The sequence below is a fragment of the Bos mutus genome, chromosome 8 (assembly GCF_027580195.1).
Source record: "Bos mutus isolate GX-2022 chromosome 8, NWIPB_WYAK_1.1, whole genome shotgun sequence".
Lineage (NCBI taxonomy): Eukaryota > Metazoa > Chordata > Mammalia > Artiodactyla > Bovidae > Bos > Bos mutus.
The window spans coordinates 28,513,213-28,532,626 of NC_091624.1; the positions used below are offsets into that span (position 1 = coordinate 28,513,213).

Here is a 19,414-nt window from a genome sequence, read left to right on the forward strand (position 1 = left end):
CCCGTGTCAGTTGGCAGATGCTAAAATGGGGCTGTTTGTGGCGCCCACGTGTGCTTTTCCTAGGCCCTGTTGGCTGTTTGTCCCAGACTACTAAGCACCTGCTGTGTGCCTGGGCTGTTCCAAGAACAAACAGATTCCTGTCCTCGGGTTTATCCCCACATCCTGAGAGCCAAGTGACATCACACCCCTAACTTGCTCCCCTGGGCCAGCTGGAGGTCTTCAAGGGCACCATCCACTGCCTGCTTTAGTGAAAACTGGCTTTAGAGAGTCCCTCTCAGAGAAAACCAAACCTCAGAAAGGCACATCCTCTTCGTTTGTGGCTCAGTAAGCTGATGAATCCTATCGCAGTCCCCTCACCTGGAGTTCGGCTTCCCAGGTTGGTGCAAGTGGTAAAGAACCCGCCTGCCAGTGCAGGAGACTTAAGAGATGCTAGTTCGATCCCTGGGTTGGAAAGATCCCCCTGGAGGAGGGCATGGCAACCCACTCCTGTGTCCTTACCTGGAGAATCCCCTGGACAGAGGAGCCTGATGGGCTGTAGTCCGTAGGGTCGCACAGAGTTGGACACAACTGAAACTACTTAGCACGCGAGCACCTGGAGCTCTCAGCATGGGGACCATGGTCACGTGCTCTGCTGGCTCTCCCAGGTCCTTCAGCCACGCTCTGCCTCTCGCCTTCCCACAGATGTGACGAGTACATCACACAGTTGGATGAGATGCAACGGCAGCTGGCAGCTGCCGAGGATGAGAAGAAGACGCTCAACTCACTGCTGCGCATGGCCATCCAGCAGAAGCTGGCACTGACCCAGCGGCTGGAGCTGCTCGAGCTGGACCACGAGCAGACCCGGAGGGGCCGCGCCAAGGCCACCTCCAAGGCCAAGCCTGGCCCCCCGAGTGTAAGTCACACCTGCGCCTGTGCTAGTGACAGGGCTGAGGGTGCTGGGCTTGCTGCCCAGGTGCTCTGTGGCGAGAAGTATAACATTTACTGCGATTAGGGCCGCAAGGTCACACGCTGCAGCTAACCTGCCGCACGTCACCTGTCGCTTCACCTCAACTAACCTGGCAGCAGCGGGACTGTGGTGCTAGGCTGGTCTTAACTGTGACTAATGCACAGAGGGAAGAATTTAGCAGAGGCAGCCTGCCACTCCACCTGGACGCTGCAAGCTTTGCGTCTGTTTCTCATCCCTCGGGACCACCCTTCACAGCAGCTGCTTTCTTGTTTGGGTGGTCAAGGTGGGGTTGGAGCCACACGTCCTTGCAAAAATGTGGCTTTCCAGGGCCCAGTTGCTGTTGGCTCCCAGTGGGAGGGGCAGAACTTGCATTGAAACTTGCATGTTCCCTGCATGTGTCTAATGCAGTTATACTGCCCCAGCACCCAGAAACCAGTGTTAAAGGTTCCAGCCTGAGTCCCAGGTGCAGCCTTGGAGGACACTCTGCACTTGGCAAGTTATGAAGTTTGTGCAGCATCTCGTTGCAGTTTATATTTGGGACAGAATTACAGAATTCCTTCCCCTAAACACAGAGGAAGAGCAGCCCCACGTTCTCCAGCCCAGGGACCAGTCATGCCCAAGAGGCACAGGCATGCCTAGCCACATCCCAGACCAGAGCTCAGCAGTCTCAGCTTCTCTGTCTGAGATTTGTATGCTTGTCTGGTGGCCTGCAAGGTGACAAATTGGTGGGCCAAAGGCTTGGGTTTTTTCCAAAAAGAAAAGCTTCCCAAGTGCCTGCCTGGCTAGACTTCTGTCCTCACAGGAAGCCCATCTTTTTGAACTTAACGGTGTCCCCAGCTTTCAAGTGGATTTATTCACTCTCTGCCCATTATCAGGCCTTCCTCCCACAGGGCTTCAGACTCCAAGAAACAGGGCTATGGAAACCCCTAAGCTGAGTCTGAGTCACCAGCAGACCAGGCTGAACAGTGGGTCTCGGTCCCACAGCTATAGCTGAAGCCCTGCCTGGTGTGGGAAAGGAGCTTTGTGTGGAGACAGGGCAAGTTTCAGGATTCACAGTAGGAGGAATATGGTTCATGATCGTCAGTGCAGTTGCAGGGGTGGTAACAGACCAGAAGGGCAGTCATAGGACTTCCCCCATTCTCAGGAGCTGCATCCACACCAGAGCTTTGGCAGCTGGACTTCTCTCAGTGTTTCTCTCCCTGTCATCCATGGGCCCACCAGCCGTGAGGCTGCAGACCTTGAATAGCTCCTTGCTTCTCTCTCTGTGGCCAGGAGGGGGAGTTTGCATTTCCCCTGCACACTTCTGTCTGCCCCATTCCACTCTTTCCCTTAGTTCCCGAGCATGTCTCAGTTCCCACCAGATGCCAGTATGGGTTTTACAAACTGCCGGATTGAAGATACGCAGGATAGACCACACCTGTCCCTTCTGTGTGCCTGTCTTTAGCTCCAGGCTGCTTTGCAGAAGGGATGTCAGGTCTTGATGCCCCTCCCACTTGAGAAGATGTCAGGCCATCTCCCCTCTGCAAGCTGGACTCCCAGGGGCATGACTGCCTGCTGGCCTCGCATACTGCTTCTGCCTTCTAGCCGAACCTGGCACACAGCTTCTCCATACTTGTAAAGGGTTTTCATGAGGCACTCGGGGCCAGCGGCCCCCCTAACACATGCAGGTCTTCTCTGCTGCCAACTAACACACCCATGCCCTCACAGCTCGGTGAGAGCTTAGTTGTCTGACAGGTGACCAGTTCTAACGCTGTCTTGTTTTCTCCCATTTTCAGCTGTAGAGTAGCTGCTGGGAGGACTCGGCCGCCGGCCCTGTCACACTGCACCCCCCTCCCTTCCTCTCCCATGGTCCACGCAGAGGAAGGAAGGGCAGCCTAAAAGTCCACTTAGAAACGTTTTTGGATATGCCACTGCAATTCTTTTCAAAATAGCATTCCCCAAGTTTTTAATGGCAGAGGAAATAAAAGCTTTAATGTTGAGAATACCGCCAGCTGCTGCTTGGAAAGGCCTTTGTACAGGCGCTGAAGAACCTGCTTGGACAGCGACCACCAGGCTTGCTTAGGAACCCTCTAGAAACACTCACCACTGGGGTCTCCCTATTACAGATACTCCTTTTTTACCCAATCAATCTGTGCACTTTTGATATTTTGATATTATATTTGCTTCCTTAATCCCTGGCATAGAGATGGTCTCAGATGCCGTAGTCTGTCTCGTGGTCCTGTAGCTCCCACAGTGTGTTGGTCTGATATCAGCACATGGCACAGACGTGTCCTCCTAGCGCGTAGCTCTAGACTGTTTAGGTGAAGGCTTCAACCCGGTAAGGAGCCCGGCTGAATGTATCCACACTGTGGTTCAGCAGCCTTTTAGATTATACGGCATTGTGGTTCATGTTGGAAATTACAGATTTTAAATGCCATGTTCATTAAGAAATCCAGGGTATTCCGATTCTGGGGTTTTTCATATTGTATTATTATTATTCTTAGGAATAGTTCAGTGTAACAAGAAGAAAACTTGACCTTTGCTCTGGTTAAACAGTAAAAGGCACTTGAAAACAAAAAGATAAATTATTGAATGAGTAGTATTACCTACAAATTCCAGAATTTTCTGGGTTTTAGGACATTGTGAAGCATGACTGATTAACAGAATTTTATACAACTGTACCAGTGAAATTCCAAATTGGAATTGTTTTGTTACTCTGGTTGTTGTGCCAAATTGTGGTACACTTAGAAAATCCTACAGTCTTCGATTTTTAGGGTGTTCTATTTCAACGCCTTTTTGTTAGTAATCATTGCCAGTAGTGCCTTCATCAGTTGAGGGAGGTGGCCCAGCGTAGTCTATTCTCTAAAACAGACAGTAAAGAGCTATTTGGAAATGTTGAAGGCTGGTATGGACCAGTTGGTGTGAATAGGCACACACCTTTGAACCTAAATCTGGGCATCTTCATTGAGGGAAAGAAAACAGCAATTGTGCAAAATTCTGTTAGTCAGTGATTCTTTACTGTGCAGATCCTTGCAAATTCAGGGGCTGAAAAAATGAAAGTGAATATAAACCTTGAGTGTGCTTTGGGAACCAAATGGACTTTACGGGACAAGCTAAGCAAGTATGTGAACAACACGCCACGTTTGTGAAGAGTGGGGTGGGTGGCAGGGGAGCTGGCACTGTCGGCCCCGTGCACTGGGGTGAGGGGTAGCCATAGTATTCTTTGCAAATGTGAGAAGAGACATTATATATTCTCTTGCTTGGTGTAACTAATCACTGTTAATTTCAGGAAACAGAAATCACTGAAGCTCCTTAGCAAACCAGATCTTTGTCCTGTCCTGATTTGCTAAGTGAGGTTGTGCAAATGGTCAAATTGGTACTCGAGGAGGAGGAATGAGAAAAAGTGTCCTCTCTTCTCCAAAATACAGGACAAATTATAATAATATAAGTAGCAAGAAAGAAAGAATTCTGTTTCCTGGAATAAGCATTTTTATTCCTAGTTGTAGGGACCCCTGTTTTTACCTTCTCTTACAGTGTTGATTCATAAGAAATAATGTTACATTTACAAAAACTTCATCTGTATGGGGTATTTATTTGCAATGATGTCTGAGTACTGTATTTTTCTGTGCATTACCTTAGTGTCAGAATGTTGTCTTTATTTTAAGATCATATGCATGTTCTCCTGCCAAGGATCTTTTACACAGACCCAAACAAACAAAAATGCCTTCAGATTTTGAGAAAATGAGGCACTACATGGAAAAGGAATAGGAAGGGGATATCAGTCACCAGCTGGGACACAGACATATGACACAAGTGTCTGTAAAGCCAGTGCATATAGGAACAGTGGGCCTGGGTAAAGGGTCATTTTGGTAGGACCAATAAATAAAAAATAATAAAAAGACAAAGCACAAGACTTGTTCTTTGTGGCTGCTCTGACCCCCTGCTCCAGATGACTGTGGATGCAGCAATGCACTGTAATTCTAGCACCTAAAACAAGAAAACTAGGCAGTCAGTAACCCTGGTGGTGGGAACTGGAGGCACCCTATCTCAGGAGGCGTGGGAGGGAGGGAAGTCATGGCTTGCCTCCTGTGATGGGCATCACGTGTTGTGAGTACCCAGCAGTGTGGCAGTGAGAGCACATTGCCTTTGTACTGTCCTGATCAGGAAGCAAAGAGATTTACATGACAAGGGGGTCCTCTGCCGTCCAAATTCCTGGTCTTTGTACCCCAGGAATGAATGGGTACAGGCAACAGGAGTTACTTGTTTGTCAACACAAAACCATGTTCATCTGCAGGAATGTGCTCAAGGTCCTCTGAGCCTGTCCCAGCGATTGCTTGTGACCGTGAGTGTAGGGTACACATCATGTCTGAGGACACAGAAAGTCTTAGGACACTTTGCCACCTCTCCTTCTGACAGTCTTAGTCAGACCTAAGTGATTTCACCCAAACTTCAGGGCTTCCCTCTGGGAAGCTGTCTGAAGTCAGGGTCCTGCTGCCCTGCATCTCCGCATGACCCCACCCTCCACCTGAATTCTCCCTTGGCCTCATGGTCACTGAGAGGCCCCTCCCTTTGACAGTCCCCATCCATCCTACTTGGGTAGTGTGAACCCATGTTCAGTTTGAAACTTTCTTTCAAAAGAGACTTGTTTTTCTAACTCAGTAGCTGGAAGAAATCTTCTTTCCCTCCTGGCCTGTCATCCCAACAGGCCTCTGGAAGAGGTTGGGAAGAAAGCCTGCAGCAGATCTGGAGGAGGGGGTATTGATACTGGGCTAAGCAGAGCAAGCCCTTTCACGTGGCAGTCGTGCTCGTTGGGGTGTTTCATTTGCACAAGTGCAGATGTTGAGGTCTTCCCTACCCCTCAGTGTGCTTCGGGTCCTTGCACATGTGCTTCTTCATTTCACAGGTGGAGTGGCAGCCTCCTGAGTGGGTGGGGTCCCGCGGAGCCTGTGGGAGAGGGCAGTTGGAGCTCAAAGGCTTTCCATTTGGTTGTGCTTTCCACGAGGGAATGTCCCTGTTGCCACCACCTCCTCCAGCTCCCTACATTGGTTTTCACCCTCACACCCAGCATGTTACCAGAGCTATAAACAACAGCACCAGCTTTGAGACCTTGCCTCCTACCTTTGGGAGCCTCCTGGGAAAACAGAGATGCCTACATTCTGACATCACTTGGTGTGAAGTTTTGACAGGGACCGGATGCCATCAGGTCTGCCTCTGTGCTTACCCTTCAGTTGTGTTCAAACAGCAGAGCTGGAAGAGCTGAAGAGCTGTGTGTTACCATTTTGTGGGAAAGTAAACTGGCTCTTGTGAGTTCACCTCAGTCATCCATGAACTGGATCCTTTATAAGCTCAGGTCCCTGGAGTGGAGCCCCCGCCTTCCCTGAAACGTATACAGAGTTCCTCCTTCTAGGGGAAAGGCAATGCCATGGTACCTTATCCACAGAAAAGGCTCCCTGCATGGACTCTGTGAGCACACCACCTCATGGGCCTCTGTGAGAACAGTAGGAATCACTGATCACACACACACGCACCCACACACACCGGGATTCCATTTGTTCATCTCACTCTTAAGGAGTCAAGTTTGTTTCATTTACCCTAAAGTGTTTGTGAAGTACAGTATACATACATAAGAGTGAAGCAAGTGTCCACTGGCTGCATATTTCCAAAATGGACACTGTGCAGCTACCATCCAGATGAGAAACAAATGCAGGCAGGCAGTCTCCCAAAGTCCTCTTTCTGCGCCCACTCCCAGGGATAACTTCCTGAGTCTGTCAGTGCAGGTCACTTGTGCCTTTTTCTGTACTTTACATAAATGAAATTGAAAGCATTAGTTGCTCAGTTGTGTTTGACTCTTTCCTACCCCATGGACTGTATCCCGCCAGGCTCCTCAGTCCATGGAACTCTCCATTTGAGAATACTAGAGTGGGTAGCGATTCTCTTCTCCGGGGGATCTTCCTGACCCAGGGATTGAGCCTGGGTCTCCTGCATTGCAGGCAGATTCTTTACCATCTGAGCCACCAGGGAAGCCCACTTTATATAAGTGGAAGCATGCAATAGAGACCCAGACCTATCATACACTTGCTTACCAAACTGCATTGATTTCTCCCACCGTCATCAAAGATATAAAATCAGTTGAATGTAAAATAATGGGGAAAGGGTCTTCCCTGGTTGTCCAGTGGCTAAGAATTTGCCTTGCAACCCAGGGGACATGGGTTCAACCCCTGATTGGAGAACTAAGATCCCACATGCTGAGGGGCAGTTGTGTGTGTGTGCTGCAACTACTGAGCACACACATCAGCTAGAGAGAAGCTTGCGTGCCACTGTGAAGATCCTGCACGTCACATTAAGACCTGACACAGCCAAATTAGATAAATACTTCTTTATTTAAAATAATGGGAAAATACATTCCATGCAAACAGTAGCCGTAAAAGAACAGGAGTGACTTTACCAATATCAGACCAAATAGACTAATTAAGACAACAGGAGACAAAGAAGAACATGTAATGATCAAAGAGTCAACTTAAGACTTCTTTGTGGCACACATTCTTATGGGCCAGCATTACCCTGATAGTAAAGCCGAACAAGGACACTATAAAAGGAAATTATAAGCCAATACCCCTAGATGAAGATAGATGCAAAAATTCTTAACAGAATGCTAGCAAACCAAATTCAAGAGTGCATTAAAAGTTCATCAGGTTCAACTGGGATTTATCCCTGGGAAGTAAGAACCGTTCAACTTAATAATCAGTAAATGTGGAATACCACATTAACAGGATGAAGGTAAAGGACACACGATCATCTCAACTGAGGCAGAAAAACCTCTTGACAAAATTCAACATCCTTTCACAATAAAAACAGCCAAGCTGGAACACAAGGGAACCACCTCATCATAATAAAAAGCTGTATGAAATCCACAGCGAATATCACACGCAGTGGTGTAAGACTTGAAAGCTTTCCCTCTAAGAGCAGGAACGAGGCAAGGAAGCCTGCTTTCACCACTTTTATGCAACAGAATTGGAAGTTCCAGCAGAAGAAAAGTCATCCAAATTGGAAAGGATAAAGTAAAATTTTCTCTGCAGATGATCTCATATGTAAAAAACTGAAAATTTTCACAGAAAATACTGTTATAATTAATTCAGCAAAATAGAAGGATACAAAGTCATTACACAAAAATCAGTTTTGTTTCCATACACTAACAATAATATGAAAAGGAAATTGAGAAAGAAATCCCATTTACAGTAGCATCAAGAATAATAAATATTGGACTTCCTGGTGGTCCAGTGGTTAAGAATCTGCCTGGTAATGCAGGAGACACAGGTTCCATCCCTGGTCTTGGGAGATTACACATGCCCTGGGGGGCAACTAAGCCTGTGAGCCACAATTTCTGAGCCCTTGCTCTGGAGCCTGAGTGCCACAAATACTGAGCCCATGTGCTGCAAGTACTGAAGCCCACACACCCTAGAGCCCATGCTCTGCAACAAGAAACCACCACAGTGAGAAGCCCACACACCATATCTAGGGAGTAGACCTCACTTGTGACAACTAGAGATCAACGTGAAGCCATGAAGCCCCCATACACCCCCAAAACAGCAAAATTACAAAAATAAATACCCACAAATCAACTTACCCAAGGAGGTGAAAGACCTGTACACTAAAAACTATAAATCACCGATGAAAGAAATTGAAGAAGGCACAAATAGTGGAAAGAAAATCCTGTGTTATGTTTGCAATAATTATTCTTAAAGTATCCATACTACTCATAGCAGACTATAGGTTCAGTGAAGTCTCTTATTAAAGTTCCAGTCCATTTTCCACACACATACACATGCACACACACACATACACACGTGCACACACAAAATCTGAAATTCGTATTGAACCACAATAAACCCTGTGTACCCAGAGTATTTTTGAGAAAGAAAAAGCTGGAGGACTAACACTTCCTGATTTCAAACTAGGTTACAAAGATACAATGACATGGTACTAGGACTTCTCTGGTGATCTAGTGGTTAAGACTGCACACTTTCACTGTTAGGGATGCGGGTTTGATCCCTGGTTGGAGAACTAAGACCCATGTGCTGTGCAGCATGGCAAAAGAAGAAACAAAAAACCAATATGCTTCTGTCATAAGAACAGACACTGATCAATGGAACTGTGTTTCATTAGAAAATCCACAGTGTCAAAAAGATATGACACTGAAAGATGAATTCCCTAGCTTGGTAAGTGCCCGATATGATCCTGAAGAAGAGTGGACAAATAGCTCCAGAAAGAATGAAGAGGCTGAGCAAAAGTGAAAAAAAAAAAAAAAAATGCCCAGCTGTGGATGTGACTGGTGATGGAAGTAAAGTCCGATGCTGTAAATAACAGAACCTGGAATGTTAGGTCCATGAATCAAGGTAAATTGGAAGCGGTCAAACAGGAGATGGCCAGAGTGAACATTGACATTTTAGGAATCAGTGAACTAAAATGGACTGGAATGGGTGAATTTAATTCAGATGACCATTATATCTACTGCTGTAGGCAAGAATCCCTTAGAAGAAATGGAATAGCCCTCACAGTCAACAGAAGAGTCTGAAATGCAGTACTTGGGTGCAGTCTCAAAAATGACAGATTGATCTCTGTTTGTTTCCAAGGCAAACCATTCAGTATCACAGTCATCCAAGTCTGTGCCCAACCGCTAATGCAGAATAAGCTGAGGTTGAATGGTTCTATGAGGACCTGCAAGACTTACAACTAACACCAAGAAAAGATGTCCTTTTATCATAGAGAACTGGAATGCAGAAGGAGGAAGTCAAGAAACACCTGGAGTAACAGGCAAGTTAAGCCTTGGAGCATGAAATGAAGCAGGGCAAAGGCTAACAGAGTTTTGTCAAGAGAATGCACCAGTCATAGCAAACACCCTCTTCCAACAACACAAGAGAAGACTCTACACACGGACATCACCAGATGGTCAGCACTGAAATCAGATTGATTATATTCTTTGCAGCCAAAGATGGAGAAGCTGTATACAGTCAGCAAAAACAAGACCAGGGGCTGACTGTGGCTCAGATCATGAACTCCTTATTGCCAAATTCAGACTGAAAGTGAAGAAAGTAGGGAAAACCTCTAGACCATTCAGGTATGACCTAAGTCAAATCCCTTATGACTCTACAGTGGAAGTGATAAATACATTCAGGGGATTAAATTTGATAGACTGCCTGAAGAACTATGGACAGAGATTTGTAACATTGTCCAGGATGTGGTCAAAGCCATCTCCAAGAAAAAGAAATGCAAAATAGCAAAATGCTTGTCTGAGGAGGCCTTACAAATAGATGAGCAAAGAAGAGAATCAAAAGGCAAAGGAGAAAAGGAAGGATATATCCATCTGAATACAGAGTTCCAAAGAATAGCAAGGAGAAATACAAAAGCCTTCCTAAGTTCCTCAGTGATAAATGCAAAGAAATAGAGGAAAACAATAGAATGGGAAAGACTAGAGATCTCTTCAAGAAAGTTAGAGATACCAAGGGAACATTTCATGGAAAGATGGGCACAATAAAGGACAGAAATGGCATTGACCTAACAGAAGCAGAAGATATTAAGAAAAGGTGGCAAGAACACAGAAGAACTATACAAAAAAGATCTTAATGACCCAGATAAGCATGGTGTGATCACTCACCTAGACCAGACGTCCTGGAATCCGAGGTCATGTGGGCCTTAGGAAACATCACTACAAATAAAGCTAGTGGAGGTGATGGAATTCCAGCTCAGCTATTTCAAGTCCTAAAAGATGATGCTGTTAAAGTGTTGCACTCAGTATGCCAGCAAATTTGGAAAACTCAACAGTGGATTGATACTTTTGAAAGAATTGATGCTTTCAAAATGTGGTGTTGGAGAAGACTCTTGAGAGTCCCTTGGACTGCAAGGAGATCAAACCAGTTAGTTGTAAAGGAAATTAGTCCTGAATATTTGTTGGAAGGTCTGATGCTGAAGCTGAAGCTCGAATACTTTGGCCACCTGATGCGAAGAGCCAACTTATTAGAAAAGAACCTGACGCTGGGAAACATTGAAGGCAGGATGAGAAGAGAGCGACAGAGGATGAGATGGTTGGATCGCATCACCGACTCGGTGGACTTCAGTTTGAGCAACTCTGGAAGTTGGTGATGGACAGGGAAGCCTGGTGTGCTGCAATCCATGGGGTCACAAAGAGTTGGACATGACTGAGGGACTGAATTGAATTTCATATGCTAATGAGTGGGAGGTTTGGTTTATTCCATCCATTTTGATGAAGGGTTGGAGATTTTGAGGAAGGGTTGGAGATTTCCAGGAATTGAGTCACTGCCCACTCCTTGGTCTTTTGACAGTGTCTTGGAACTATCATGGCCCCTCAGTGTGTGTCATTTAGCTTGCTGATTGAGGATCAAGGTCTAGTTGGCTTGTCTGCCATCTTGGACCCATTTGATTCTAATTGGTTTATGTTGTGTCCTTGGGCTATGTCATTCTTTCAAAAGTTGTGCCCTGCTCCTTTGCCTCCTGTTATACATGGGGTCGAAAAAAGTTGGACACGACTGAGTGACTTTCACTTCACCTCGTGCTTGCTAGTGCAGGTTGCTTCAGTCATGTCTGGCTTTTTGTGACCCATGGACTATAGCCTGCCAGGCTCCTCTGTCTACAGGATTCTCCAGGCAAGGATACTGGAGTGGGTTGATATGCCCTCCTCCAGGGAATCTTCCTCTCACTTCACTTCGACTCTAGCAACTGATTCAGTGCAGAAGCAGATGTGAGACTATGGCTATCCTCTAGGGAGCCAGACTTGAAAGAGATTTGCAACAAAATTGTAAAACAGTTGCCACTCTTCTTTGTATTTTGGGGAAATATCACTTTTTAAAAAGGTAATGTTCCTTGATCCTTATGGCATAGCCTTACCTGACTATGCAACCTCTCCCTACTAACCAGGGGAGGGGCGGCACAGTTCTTGAGGCACTAGCCTACTGTGTTCCCCCTTTCCCTGGCAAAGTAATAAAGCCACACTTTCTCCTCCATGAAAAATAAATAAAAAGGTACTGTTTATTGCTTTAAAATGAAAATAATTTTTAGAGCTTTGTTTTATGATAAACATATAAATTTGTAATATGGTAAACAGTGGTGCTGGAGAAGACTCCTGAGAGTCCCTTGGACAGCATAGAGATCAAACCAGTCAATGTTAAGGGAAATCGACCCTGAATATTCACTGGAAGGACTGATGCTGAAGCTGAAGCTCCAGTATTTTGGTCACCTGATGTGAACAGCTGACTCATTGGAAAAGTCCCTGATGCTGAGAAAGATTGAGGGCAGAAGGAGAAGAGGGTGTCAGAAGATGTAATGGCTGGATGGCATCACTGATGCAATGGACATGAACTTGGGCAAACTTCAGGAGATGGTGACGGACAGGGAGGCCTGATGTGCTGCAGTCCATGGGGTCCCAAAGAGTCGGACACAATTGGGCAACTGAACAACAAAACATGACTTGTGGGACTTAGTTCCCTGACCAGGAATTATACTTCAGCCCTTGGCAGTGAGAGTGTAGAGTCCTAACTACTGCACCACACCAGGGAATTCTTGTCAATCATTTTTTTAGAGTTTAAAATGGTCTTGAGAGTAAGAATTTGAGACTCACTTATCTAATTTAATCCTCATAGCACCTCTATGAGATCATGTCAACAGGGAATAAACTGAGGCCTGGAGAGGGAAGAGATGTGGCTTTTGTTTCACTGCCATTAAGGGGCAAGGGCAGAATTCAAACCTCCTCCTTAAAGTGTATACCTCAAGGTTCAGTGAAACCTACTCCTCCTGTAGGCAAATGGGGTAGGGGGTCCCCAAAGAAAGAAAACCAAGCATGGCTTTCTTGACATAGAAGCCATTTTTGGCATAAGCCATTTCTTTATCTAAGCCTGACCACAACTCTTGCCCTTGAACAGGTCTCAGTAATAATAATCTTAAGGTAATGTCATCAGGCATGAAAAGTAATAGGAAAGATACTTTATCAGTATGAAAGACTCTCAGTTCTGTTTCAGTGGTGAAGATTATTCTGAAATGCCAGGTAAGTTGGGACAAAGGGATGATAGGAGTCATCCAGGCCTGCATTTCATATGATGTACTCTGCATAAGTTAAATAAGCAGGGTGATAATATACAGCCTTGACATCACTTTCCTGACAGAGGTCCATATAGTCAAAGCTATGGTTTTTCCAGTAATCATGTATTGACATGAGAGTTGAACCATAAAGAAGACTGAATGCTGAAGGATTGATGGTTTCGAACCGTGGTGCTGGAGAAGACTCTCGAGAGTCCTTTGGACAGCAAGGATATCAAACCAGTCAATCCTAAAGGAAGTCAATCCTGAATATTCACCAGAAGGACTGATGCTGGAGCTCCAGTGTTTTTGTCACCTCATGCAAAGACTCATTGGAAAAGAACTGGATGCTGGGAAAGATTGAGGGCAAGAGGAGAAGGGGGCAACAGAGGATGAGATGGTTGGATGGCATCACTGACTCAATGGACATGAGTTTGAACGAACCCTGGGAGATAATGAAGGAGAGGGAAGCCTGGCATACTGCTGTTCACGGGGTCACAAAGAGTAGGACACGACTTAGTGACTGGATAACAAGGGATGATGTAGACCTTTTCTGCCTCTCATGAGTTCATCCAGCGGAAGTTTGCACTCTGACTGCCCAAAGCTCCTTTATGTTTAAAACTTCCTCAGTTGTCCGATTTGGGGAGACACTGGTTTGGGAAAGATCCCCGTGGATCTCCTTACTTGTTGAAAGTAATAAATCCTTCCTTCTCCCACTTTTTGGCTTGACACCACCAAAAGGCAAACCCAGGTTTTCAGGTAACTCTTTGGCAAGAGCGCCATTTAGGAGTCCACTTGCCTCTTTAAACCACGTATCCTTATTTGTAAGGTGTGGACCACAATGTTTCTACTTCCTGGGACTACTGCATCAGATATTAACAATCCGATGAGTGAGAAATTTATCCCATTCTACAGAAAAGAACGCTGAGGCTCATGATCCAGTGGTCTCCAGCTTTAGAGACCACCCACCCCAGGCCCACCTGGACCGCCCCATCCCCAGCTCCTACCCCTGCTGGCACCCCCTTGGCTGCTAGCCCGCCAGTATAACTCCACCCACAACCCGCCTGGACTCCCGTTCACCAGCTTGTCATTTCGGGACGCCCGCAAGCCGCCGGCTCCTCCCGCTTGCCTCACTTCCGGGCCCAGGCCGGAAACCTTCAGATTCTTAAGATCGCGCTCCGGAAGTGAGTCACTGTGCCAGTACTTAAGATGGCCGCCATCCCACCTGCTTCAGTGGACGATAGATAAGAAGCCGGCGTGAACCCAGAAGTTGCCCGGCTAGGCAGTGGTAGCTTCGGGGGCGTAGCTTCCGGTGGCCCGCGCCTGCGAGTCCCGGCGCTGAATCTAGTGGAGGTGGCAGGTGACAGGCGCTGCTGCCCGGTCGGCGGCGGCTGGTGCCCAGGCAAACCAGCGGCCTCCAGCTCGCGGCCCCGCAAAGCTCCACGGCCGCACCGTGGGATGGACGAAGGGAAGATGGACGAGAATGAATGGCGGTACCACGGTGAAGGCAACAAGAGCCTAGTGGTGGCCCATGCGCAGGTGAGCGGTGGCCTGTCGGCGAGGTTCAGGGCCCTCACCCTACTCCCAGGGGGTTACGCGTCCCCCAAGAGCCCCTTCAGCTCAGGTTGGTTCTGCATCCCCTCAGCACCGACTACCCCCGATCGGTTCCCCAGCAGCCCTTCTCCTGATCGGTTGCGCGTTCCTCGAGTGTCACTGCCTCTCGGATAGATAAGTTTAGCCTCCCCCCAGCATCACTACCCTGTCGGGTCGGTTCTGCCTCCGCTTTGTGTCACCGCCTTCCCCCGTATCAGTTCCGCGTCTCCCCAGCGCTCTCCTCCTCCCCCTAGGTTGGTGCCGTGTCTCCCCAGCATTCCCCTCCATCCAGATCGGTTCCCTGTTCCTCCAGTGTTATCTCCTCCCCCTGGGTCTGTTTCGTGTCCTCCCAACGCCCCCCATCCTAGTCTCACACGGGACCGGCCCCGATTGCCCAGCCGCGGTGAGGACGCCCGGTGTAATCTTAGGCAAGATAGAGGTTACGGGCAAACTCCGGAGGAAGAAGCAACGTGCTTGGAGTGCTTGAACTCCCCAAGCACCGAGGGAGTTACGCCTCTGAAATGCAGGGAATTGCTGTTCTCCTACTGCTGTTGTTAATATCAGTGGAGCATTATCTACAGGTTCTTCTCCAGAATCTTTTAGAATTTAAAGAATTTCCCTTTCTTTATTCAGTAAGGATGAGAGATTCAGAGAATGCAGTAAGGACTCTCAGTGAGTTGAATCCAGGAAGAGAAGCTTGTGGGTTTGTGTAAAGGCCCCGGATCTCTGACATCTTGCTGTCTGATTCAACCAGGCAGGAATGTGATGGGCTGGGGGAGGAACCAATAGGTGTCATTGAGGGCTTAAGAGGATGGGAGTTGCATTTACACAGAGCTGGGCGGAATCCCGGTTCTACCACTGCCTGGCTTAGGTTCAGTTTCTGCATTTGCCCAGTGGAACTGGTAACAGAGTCTCTTTGCGGAATTGCTAGAAAGATGAGCTGGAGAAGTTATGCAAGTGATAACTATCATCCCCACTTGGCTCAGGGTTTAGGAGCTCTGACCCAGCCCAACAGCTCCTACAGAGTGATTGGCGCAGGAGCTGAGTGATGTCCTGCTCTGTTGTTCCTGAGCTGGGTGCCCTGGGGCAGCTGTAGGATAAGCTGCAGTCACCGAGGTGGCCCCTGTGTTCTGCGTTTTGTTACCCATTAGCACTGTTGGGAAACTGAAGAAGTGAGTCTGCAGGCTTTGCTCAAGATCTTTAGGATAATTAATAATTGACAAGGCTTAACCTGAAGCCGCTCTTCTCTGTCAGTCTGCTGGGCCTCATTGTGTTTCAGGGTTGTGCAAAGCCCCGGATAGTCCAGCATGAGTCCCTTTTGTTTGAATATTGTGTGACCCCCTGCATCCTTTCACAATTCAAATACTCATATTCCTGTTCCTCAGTAAGACTACATGGTATATCTTCATTTTATGTAAAGCTAATTAAGACTTCTTTTAGCTAATGAACTGAGTTTCAAAAATAGCATCAGATGAAGGAGCAATTTCCAGACTCAAAGTAAAAGGACACCGGGCCTTGGGCACTCAGATGCCTTCTCCACTGTCCCTGACAAGCATGTGTCCGCTCTCTACGGCAGCTGCCCCTTCCCTTGTTGCCCAGCTTCGGTTGTTAAGGTCATGTTTCTTATTCCTTTAGATGGAGTCATCAGGCTACTCTGTTACCTGTTCTCTTCATTCTTTAATTTAAATCTAAATCTTTGTTACTGTGCTCATTCCTACTTGGTGGTTGTTATCATTTGAAGATTGTGATCACAAGTGGTCTTGTAAAAAAACGTTCCCACCAAGTGAACACACTGAATAAAGGGAGAATTATGCCCCTTGTGTACTGAGAAGCCTTTAGGCTTTGCTTGGGCCTTGAGGACCAGGAAGGAAGAGGGAGCCCTGGAAGGCAGCTTTCAGGGTCCACTGTGCCCAAGGAGAGGGTGTGTGTGTGAGTGGGATAGAAGAAGGTGAATGAGTGAGAACATGTATTCCTGCTCCCATGGATGGACTCTCCAGACCCACCTCATTCATTCTGAAGTAGAGTGTGACCCTTACCAGGCTTCATTCAGACTGGGAGATGGTCACTTCCTCAGAGAGGGCATCATCTACTTTCAGAATTGACAGTTCCTTAAAAAGTGATGAGGCAGTCAATCCTAAAGGAGATTAGTCCTGGGTGTTCATTGGAAGGACTGATGCTGAAGCTGAAGCTCCAATACTTTGGCCACTTGGATGGCATCACCGACTTAATGGACATGAGTTTGAGTAAGCTCCGTGACTTGGTGATGGACAGGGAAGCCTGGTGTTCTGTGGTCCATGGGGTCACAAAGAGTCAGACACGACTGAGCGAATGAACTGAACTAAAAAGTGATGAGTCCATCCCCTGTCCCTTCCAGTGTCAAAGCCTGACATACCTTCAGCCAGCCAGTCCTAAGGTCTGGCATTCTGTAGTGAAGGAACATAGGATGAGACACAGTCAGTCTTCCAGCCTGGTGGCTTGGGAGGCTTCTGAGAGCACAGGACTTGCAGAAAATGGGACTTGGATATGGAGGAGTTAAGTGCAGGCCCAAGGAGGGCTGTAGTGTGAGGATGTGTTCAGGGTTGGGCAGTAAGAGATGACTGAATGGTAGGCCAGTTCTTGACAGGTTGCTGTCAACTTTCCCATGGCCCAGTGCTCAGCATCCTTGGGACCGGCTGTGCAATTTAGCCTTTTCCCAGGCACTGGCCCTTGGCCCTGCCACCAGCCCTCTGCAGTGCTCAAAGGCTATGGCCAACTTGGCTCTGTATGCTAGTGCCTGGGGTTCCCGGCAGTGACCCTGTGGGGGGTCTGGGGCAAGAGCATTTCCGTTGTGGGCACATACTTTCGTTTTCTACTGCAGCCTGAGGTGCTGTCACTCATTCTAGAGAGCGCATGGTACCTCTGCTCATGCTGAGTCATGGTCTTGAAGCCCAGGGCAGCCCTCAAGTGCGCTGCTGCCACGTTGGATTTCTCTCCTGGTGGTGTTGCTTTTACATCTGCAGTGACCCTTCTTCACCTTGGTCTTGTTGGTTTTGGCTTGGTGGCCTGTCCTGTGAAGGTCACTGTAAGACTGGTTTGTCACCTGATCTCTTAAGTGCCTTCAGTGGGGGAAGTCACCCAGGGCAGGCCAGGCAGAGGTTCCTCCCCAGGTACTGAGCTGCCCCCCAGCTCCCCTCACCTCTGGGATGCAGGGGAAGTAGGGCCCAACTCCCTTTATCACACTAAGCTGTTGTGATGTTTTTCTCCTTATTGACAGAGGTAACATGAAAGACTTGGCAACTGAGATCTTTTAGCAAAAGTTTGTTCCTGATCTGTCAGGGTTTATATCCTTTCTAAGATTCTGATCGGGCTTCAGATTGTTTCTGCAATTGTTTTGATGCCCTGGGATATTTGTGTGGGCCCTGAAGATGTGAGGTTCAACCAGTCAGGGGCTGTGTGTTTCTCTTTTGTGTTTTAGGATTTCTGATTTGTAGATCATACTTCTTAATGGAGATATTGGAAGCAAGTAAGAGTTGTTCTTTTTTTTTTTTTTAAAGACATATTCCCAAATCCTGGGCTTACTCTTCTCCTGAATCTAGTAGAAAGTTAGATTTTTTTTTTTTTGAAAGTTAGATATTTTAATGCTCTGTTGCCTATAGTATTTTTTTAAACAAGTAACTTATTCTGTATTTGAGGTTTTTAATGGTATTCACACAGGTTGATAAAGCTGATGAGATTACGTCTCATTGAAGAACTCTGCATTTAGCCCTGTCTTTATTCCTGGGATCACCTGCAGTTGAATGGTTAGGATTTGGTTCTTCCAAGACATTCTCTCTTTGGTGGTTTTCAATCCTGGCCTTGGTGAGTGCTGAGCTCTGCCTTCCTGGCATTTGGAGGTCTGCCAGTCTAGGCCTGGTATCCTAAGGTGGCATGGTCACTTCCCCCACCCTGATGATAACCTTCTTCCTCCTCAGTCAGAACTCAGTCAGGACAGCAGCTGCCCCTTTTACCAGGAAGGTAAGCAAAGTTTCTCCATGCTGCAGAAGGATGAGACCACAGCACTGGGTCACCCACCCCTTGGTTTGTTTGGACACCTGCTCTGTGGCCACCATGTGGCCTTGGAGGGCCTGGGACTTCAAAGCCTCCCCTGGGACTTGGGTGCTTCTCTGTCACCCTCACTGTCCTTTGCATGCACTTGTGGTTTGTCTTTACAAAACATTCTGCTTCTCTTCTTGCTGTTGGATTTTCCATCCCTTAGAAACCTTCTGAGCACCTCTTCTGCCGCAGTCCCTGGGTGTCCTGCCTGTAAATGCCGACTGGGCTTACACCTCCATTCTCCTGTCTCCCACCTCATAACTCGTGTCTGTGTCTGCTTCAGGCCTGTGGCAGCTGTGGTCCATACAGACAGATGAAACTTGGGAAGGAAAGTGCCCTTCCTAGTCCAGGCACCTGCTGTCCCCATTTCCTGTCTGGCCTCCCTTCAGAGTCTTGGGCTCCTGCCTGTGGAATGTCTCACCTCACTCTCCATCTGTTCTGCCTGAAGCTGTCAGCCACACACTGTCCCACCCTTGTCCCTCTTATCCTTCTTTTGGAACTGTGGTGTGCTTCTGGTTGTTTAGTGGGCACAAGTGGCCTGGCCTGATATGCTGTCCTAGGTATTCTGCTGGAAGATCCGGACAGTGGCTGGTGGGGTGTCTGTGAGTGGTGGCCTCACCAAGAAGCAGAGCTGAGCCACTTTGGGGTGCTTGGGGCAGCACCCTGAGGCTCTATTCTTCTGTTGCTGTGTTTATCTGTCTCCTTTTCCCTTGAAAGTTACCTGATCTCTGCTTCCCTGGG

The 19,414-nt window shown here is 47.5% G+C and overlaps 2 protein-coding genes across 4 annotated transcripts in view; both read left to right on the forward strand.

Moving 5' to 3' along the window:
• The window catches only part of BICD2 (BICD cargo adaptor 2), a 56,089-nt gene extending 51,259 nt beyond the window's left edge, over nt 1-4,830 (forward strand). The window contains exons 7-8 of one of the 2 annotated variants that reach the window (XM_005901838.3): nt 682-892; nt 2,722-4,830. In XM_005901838.3, coding sequence (XP_005901900.1) covers nt 682-892; nt 2,722-2,727 — 217 coding nt within the window. In that variant the 3' untranslated portion in view covers nt 2,728-4,830. The other variant, XM_005901837.2, reaches the window with a different exon arrangement.
• A 9,388-nt stretch (nt 4,831-14,218) lies between these two features.
• The window catches only part of IPPK (inositol-pentakisphosphate 2-kinase), a 58,309-nt gene continuing 53,113 nt past the window's right edge, over nt 14,219-19,414 (forward strand). For both annotated transcript variants that reach the window (XM_070375278.1, XM_070375279.1), the window contains exon 1: nt 14,219-14,548. In XM_070375278.1, coding sequence (XP_070231379.1) covers nt 14,468-14,548 — 81 coding nt within the window. In that variant the 5' untranslated portion in view covers nt 14,219-14,467. The remainder of the gene's footprint in view (nt 14,549-19,414) is intronic.